This window comes from Akebia trifoliata, chromosome 5 (genome assembly GCF_017979445.1).
Source record: "Akebia trifoliata isolate Shusen 1 chromosome 5, ASM1797944v1, whole genome shotgun sequence".
Lineage (NCBI taxonomy): Eukaryota > Viridiplantae > Streptophyta > Magnoliopsida > Ranunculales > Lardizabalaceae > Akebia > Akebia trifoliata.
The window spans coordinates 8,528,385-8,535,826 of NC_141379.1; the positions used below are offsets into that span (position 1 = coordinate 8,528,385).

At 36.2% G+C, this 7,442-nt stretch overlaps 1 protein-coding gene across 1 annotated transcript; it reads right to left on the reverse strand.

Annotated features, from left to right (window-relative positions):
* Positions 1–1,220: 1,220 nt before the first annotated feature.
* Positions 1,221–4,469, reverse strand: LOC147401387 (uncharacterized). Its single transcript, XM_086442680.1, has 4 exons — positions 4,027–4,469; positions 2,646–2,773; positions 1,963–2,077; positions 1,221–1,837 (listed from the first exon to the last, which is right to left on the reverse strand). Exons 1-3 carry the CDS (start codon positions 4,268–4,270, stop codon positions 1,982–1,984), a joined length of 468 nt encoding a protein of 155 aa, XP_086298806.1. The 5' UTR covers positions 4,271–4,469; the 3' UTR covers positions 1,221–1,837; positions 1,963–1,981.
* Between the last annotated feature and the right edge of the window lie 2,973 nt (positions 4,470–7,442).

Sequence of the window (7,442 nt, forward strand, 5' to 3'; positions counted from 1 at the left end):
CATTTCTTCTAGACTCACCTTCTCCCTTCTCCTTATATGAATTGGCTAAGTACTAGTGATTGATAGATATCACTCTACTAGAACTCTCTTCTATGTGTGTTTTCCACACTTAGTTCATTCTATCTTGCTTGTTAATATGGGATCGTCGATCCCTTTTTATAGATGAAGATTGGGGACCTACAGTTATTCTTTTAGTAAGATTTCTATACATCAAGGTCTCTTACTAACCATAAAAAATATTAACAATTCTAATGACATTGGGACTCTTTAATATTAATATTCATTATGTATATAGAATCCTTGTGCAATTAAACAACCAAAAATCGTGAGGTCAATTGGGCCACACGACATAGAGTTCTAACAATAATAATCTTCTTGCCTTTTTTTTTCTCCTTCGGACTCCAAAGATAACAATAGAGACCCCCAAGGGTTGGCTCCGAGATAAAAATAGCAAAAGGTGTCGGGGCACGTGATAATAGTGACTAATTCCATCTCATAAGGGTGTGGGCATACCCTTCAATAAAAATAAATAAGTAAGATAAGATAGTAATAGAGCTCCGAAAGCTAAACTTAAATTATTTAAGCAAAATCACTTGAAGCACTACTAAAATTATCCTGAATTCGAAGAAAACAGAGATAATCCCAACCTACCCAACATCATGGCAACCCATCTTGATTTTAATATAGTGCTGATAAGAGGACCCATGTAAGATCAATAATTTTCCCTTCTCGATCTATCCTTCTTAGACCTCACTAGTGTTTAGAGATCTTTCATTCATCTCCCTCTGCAGAGCAAGCTATCCTTACGACATCAGTCTTTGATTCCTCCACTAACGAATAGTCTTCCTCCAATTAGGATAAGGAATTCAGATTGTATTCTCCAAGCAAATATTAAGACTTCAGTTTCGAATTTAGTGGAGGAGCATTATTTCAGAAACATTGGACTCATGATCCAAATACTTGAAATGGTTATGTTCCAAGCTTTTTCCATGCTCTGCCCTCCATCTAAGACCCCATTTGACATACTCTTAGGCATGTTTTTCATAAAAAAAACCTTACCATCTTGATTGAAAGGAAATCAGCCAAAAGAAATTCCATTTCCACAATAAACTATGAGATTCAACTTCTATTAATATTCATGTCATTTGCTTTGAAATAAGTTTCATACAATCATATCTTTAAAAAAAAAACTAATACTTGAAAAAAAAAAAAAAACCACATACACAAGACAATAAACTAATACAAGGTTCGTCGAAACAAACATCGAACTTACTATATTAATACAAATCCATTCTTACTTATTTAGGGCAGATTGTCAAAAGCAAGCCATAGTGATCACTTGGGAAAGCACGTATCCTCTCATCCCAATTAACATAAACACCAGGTATCTCTTTGGTCCCAATCAAATCGATCGCACATATTTCGAAATCTCTCAAGTTGCATATGAATGGATCGAATCTCTTTGGTGATTTGGAATTTCTAGATATCATCTTGTTAGACTTGGTATCATAGGTGTGACCATTTTCCCCTGGCCTTAACTTTTTCCAAGCATCAACCCACCCGTTGGGTAAGGGAAATTGGCCATCCGAGGCCTCGTCCCAGATCATGTCACCACCAAATACGACAGCGGCAAATTCTTGAGTGTCTTAAGGGCCTGATTTGCCTGAACTTTGCGTTCATCTTTGGGTTGCTCCTCATTGCGATGGCTCTTGAGGTGGATAGTGGCCACAACCAACGATTTGAAGGTATCGACTTTGATCTCAGTCTGACAAAGTTCTCTTGGATTGCAGTGCTTTAAGGGTTCACTCTTGGAGGATATAACTGGAACTTTGCTCAACTGCAAATGATTTAATAGAGAAATAAAGTTTTAGTTAACATTTTAAAACAATAAGATCAACCCATCTCTCTACTGATTATTTAGTGGAAATTTGAAGTTATGGAGAGAGAGAGAGAGGATCTCACCTGCATTATGAAATATGATTTATCTTTTTTGATCACCGCAGCACTTTGACTTGAGACAAAATATTCTTTCCACCAGTTGGATCGTTCGAGCAAGGCATAAATTTCTTGTGACCTCCTGTATGATTAAGTAAAAGTATGATTTCATCTCAATCACATTCATATGACCTTGAGATTTGTATCGAAGGGACGAGTAAGATTTGAAGGATATGAAGAACATAAATTCAATAACCCAACCAAGATTGATGTCCAAATAGAAACATTCACGCCCAGATTGATAAAAAACTTATTCATATCGAAAGGGCTTATCCATTGATTAGTTGTGAAGAAATGAGTTCTACAACGAAACTTAATAGACTAAAAAAGGGGACTCAAACCATAAATCAGGAAGAATTATATTGTAAATCTATCTCTGACTTAAGTACCAGAGTGTTATTGGAAAGTATCACTCTGGTCCGAGGCGCCCAATAAGAAGACCCGAGACAAATGGCATGTGGGCCATATCTTGAGGTAGGCCGATTTTGATAAAATACCCCTATATATATGTATGTAATATAGAGAATTGTGAGTCTATTGGAGGGAATCCTTTTATTTTATTTAATATCAACCCATAGTAAATTCTAAATCTATCATCTTATAAACAGATAAACATGAAATTAAGAATGAGAGAAAAGAAAGAAGAAAACCTGGAAGCAAATGAGATCAGGAGAATGCTTCTCAATAAGGCCACCTATTGCTTTCATCCTCTGATTTGTTTTCAGGTTCTCAGACCAGACATTATAAGTCAAAATCTTCAAAGTAGCTCTAGTACTACCTGCAACATCCATACAAGCAAATACACAAATTGAAGGATGCACATGTATAATAAGAATAAGAAAGAAAGTAAAAGATTAATTTTAAATTAATTAAGCTTAAGTTCAAATCATCCCTTAGGGGCCATCCTCAGGGATTTATCGGGTACTCTAAAGAGGCTCGAAAGACCTAGTTTCCGAAAAAAAATATCAACTTTAATTATAGACCCACACCAATTCACACAGAAAAAAAAAAAAAAACTAGCCTCAAACGACGCATGTGAGTTTCCATCAAATGGTAGAGATGGGATAATATATCTAGTGATTCCCAAGGAAATTAGTACTGATCCATAGAAAATAAGTACTTACCCCTCACTAGCAAATATTCGCGCAATACATGTAATCTCCCAAGGGTCTGTATGAGTGCTAAGGGACAATGGTTGTTTCCAGTGTATGATTGTGCATTTTTTTTTTTCTGGAAATAATTTTTTCCATTCTAGAAGATTATTTAATTTCAAATTCAGAATTTATTTTCTACCGCACATCCTAGGAGAATGATTTTCGACCTTCTGATGCTAAATTCACACCATTAAGGCAGTCAATGGATCAATGTCCCGATTCGAAAAGGCCCTGATCCAATAAAAAGTAAGTACATATAAAGTTTATTCATATTTTTTTATATCAAACATAATTTGATCTAATCCTAACCAGATCCAATTGTTATCATCAGATCAGATATGGATCCTAATATTGAGATCTAGTGAATAAATCCAATGTTCGATCAAACCAGTTCTAAGTCTGATCCAATCCATATCGGATTGGTCATAGGTTGATCTAATCCGATCAGTTCTCTTTTTTATTTTCTTAGGTGTGATCAAAGATCAAATTTCATTTTACCTAGGAATTACTTTCCAAAAGATTTCCTGGCAATCATACAAACCCAAAGAAACTTCGTTGACACAAAAATAGGTTATTTTCTTCTAATTTGTGGCAAAAACATTGCTGATTTACTCTTATAGGTTTTTATTTATTTATTTAAACGTATCCAAGGTGAGGTAGATATCCAGGCCTATTAGAGAAAACGACTAATTCTTGGGGCCCGTCCAATCCCTCGCAAGGTGGCCCATAAGGTGGGACTGGAACTCAAAGACCTCTACTTCCGGAGACATGAGTCCCCCCTAGGGTAGCCCCTATGGGGGGATTAAAATTTAAGACCTCGGCTTCCTGAGAGGTGGTCTTGCCCATCTCACCAACCCTCGGGTGTCAACTTACTTACCTTTATAGTTATAGTTGTTGGTTGGACTACGGAAACCAAGTTCCTCCTCATCTCTCACCATCCTCCTCCTCTTGTTTTTCTCTGCACCAACTGCTGCTAAGAGGGCCATTCCTACAGCAGCTGCACCCGCAACAGCCGCACCCACCTTAAGTGCCTTAGTAGGGAATTTCTGCCCCTGCTGCTGCTCCTCATCCTCCTCTCTTTGACGACTCGTGTCATTTTGCTTGCTCTCTGATGCACCCATGGTTATTGTATGTAAAAAATGATGAGAACATGCACCCAAGGAAAGAAGGAAGGAAGGAAATCACCACTACTATATGTATAAAAGAGCTTCCAAGAAAATTTCAACAAAAGCTGAAAGTGAGACTACTGAGTCTTGCACTCCATTTGCATGCATTCTTCTTCTTACAACAGATTTATATAATGAGAAGGAGGCCTTTGTCCTCTTGACTAAGGAAAATGTGTTTTATAAGAAGTAAAAGGGTACGTTATAACGTGTTTTAGGCGGAATTCTTGTAGTATTAATTTATCTATCTATCCATCTATATTTACTTTATTATTGAGTCCAGATGATCATGTACACTAAAGGAGTTGGTTGGCTAAACAACTCCCTAAGCAAGATTGATAATTTCTAACCATTCTATATATTTTGCATTTTACATCCAATGCTACCTGTAAACAAAAATTGATACAAAAACAGAGAATTTGTGCGATTCCATAGAAGACTAAAGATGAGATCTGTTGAATCAAAATCATTATATTCTTGAAAAAGATTACAATCCTAGAATCCATAGTTATATAGGAGCATCTGAAATATTTTGTACCCCTCCATCCCTCCATCTAGAGGAGCTATCAAAATAGTTCAACCTACAAAATATGAGACACCTAAGTAGGGCTGTTCATAATAAAAAAATAAAAAATAAAAAAATCATAGTAATGGTCAAGGGATACAAGTTACCAATCAAAAATGATGGATTACTCTTAGAATGAGCGCTCCACGTGTCAATACATAGGAGATCGAAATTGGATTGCAACCCAACTCCTTGGAGTACTGCAGTATATGCACCTTCTAAGTGGAGATTTCTTTTTAGAAAGAGGGAGGACAATAATTTACAACAGTGATCTCCTCTCATGGATAGGTCATGCCTTTCTGGCTATTTCTTGAAATTCAAGTTTCTCCAATCCGATTTTTATCAGAATGAGAGTTTGGTAAAAAAATAAATGGTAAAAATAAATACTAATACTAAATAGTACAAAGTGGAGATCAATAAGAGTAATGATTTTCGGACTCCCCCATCTGCCATACTCAAAGTACTCTCCCACCCGATGTGGCATGTGCTAGAACCATAAATCATTATTCTTTGAGATAGACAGTTGCATATATTTATGGGGATGTGCAAATGTGTATCCTGAAGAAAATTTATGGTTATAGCACATGCCACGTCAAGAGAGTATTTTGGGTATGTCACGTGGGGGAGTTCGATTATCATGACTCCAAGAATAATTGAGTCCGACTTTGAATTGGAGGAAACCACCTTATACCCCCTTTAATTTGACATGTGGATTTTTATATTTATCACACCCCTACTTTTTGTTAGAGATACCTCCTTGGTGAATAATTCATTCTTTCTTTATCTAAAGTGTTAATAAGGAATTAAGCTTTTATTACAATAACCTTAGAATAATAATTTTCAGGCCCTCCTTTGACACATGCCCCCCATATGCCCCTTACGTGGCATGTGCTAGAATCATAGATTTTTTAACTCGGGATAGACAATGCACATAGTTATGGGGATGTACAATTATGTATCCCGAGTGAAAAAAAATCTATTGTTATAGCTCATGCCACGTTAGGGGGCTTGTGGTAGATGGAGTGTCAAAAAATCACAATTCTTACCCTTATCTTCAAACACCCAACAGTGTCAGGATTAAATAACAAAGAAAAGGCTTTTATTACTTTACCCTTTATCTTTGAAGATCCAACTTTTTCATGATTAAGTAACGAAGAAAAGTCTCTCTCTCTCTCGCAAAAGTAATAGGAAAAACATGTGGTAATCGTCAAAGCTTCGTCTTTAACATGACCATGCTATAGTAATTGATGCATATATTGTAACATCACATGTGTAGATTGCAACATTGATGAACATGATCTTCTATTTAAAACGTGTTGTTGTTGTAGAGGTAGAGGGGAATAATTTGATCCCAGTTTGATGATGCCCCCAGTGTAGATCAAAGATTACTAACATTATTATTTTAGTAATGACAACATTCCTTTATTTTGAGGGAGTGGAGCCAATATTGCACACGAACTCATCAAAGGTGTTAGATCTTTAAACTCAAATGTAATTGTTGTCATGTGTATGGCAGCCAAATTATTTTCACATTCGAGTTCAATTTTTCATTGATACACCAAATCCATGATCTCTTCTTTTAGAGTGTAACACTTTTCAAGCCGGTGACTAATCACTCGGTGGTAATGACAATACCTTGCATGATTATCATGCTTTATTTCTTCAGGTCTGTTAGAAGGAGGTAATTCAATCAGATCCAACTTTACTAAGTCGTCAAACATGCTGGGGATATCAGACTCATGGAAATGGTAATTGTCCATGTGTTTTAAGATTTGTCAACTTTGGATTTCTCACTTCTTTTTTTTTTTTTTTTTTTGATATTTTTGTGGATGAGATGAAACATAACTTCTTCTTGAGATGATGTTTCTTCTTCTAATTCAGATTTTTAAGGTGTGCTTGGTCTTAGATCCTCATGTGTAGGGAAACTTTGTTCCATATCATGGGCTCGTGTGGTTATCGCAAGCTCTTGTGGTCAATACAATTTTTGGATCATGTGCTAAGATATTTCATAAGCTAGAGTGATCTTCTCGTTTCTTATCTTCACATGGAATCGTGTCAAGGGTAAAACTTGGTGGATGCGAGGGTCCAACACTTGATTCACTTACTTTGTCCTTCTAGTCCAAATGGCTGACTAGGATGGTAATTTGAACGTCCTTTTCTTTTATTATTTTTGTCAACTTCTTGGTAGTGTCTGTCATTTAGACTACTTGTTCTTCCATCATTAGTGCTTCAACTGTCATCACCTCTCTAGCAGAAGTATGAGTCTGTGATGGGGGAAGTGATTAATAGAGCTCCAAATGATCCCTTACCTGACTTTGAATTAAATTTAGAATTTGATGAATCGTCTTCCACAACATCTGTCCACGTTATTTTGTGACATATTTTTTGGAGTGCTGATGGAGATGCTCAATTAGGTGTGAGCTACCAATATTTATTATGGTTCATATCACAAGATGATAGCAATTGAAAATTTGGATAGATTCAACGTTGGGGGCAATTTTCTTACCTTTCTCTGTAGTTGTACTTGCAATAACATTGGTGTTGCGAGATGTCATTGTTGTTGTT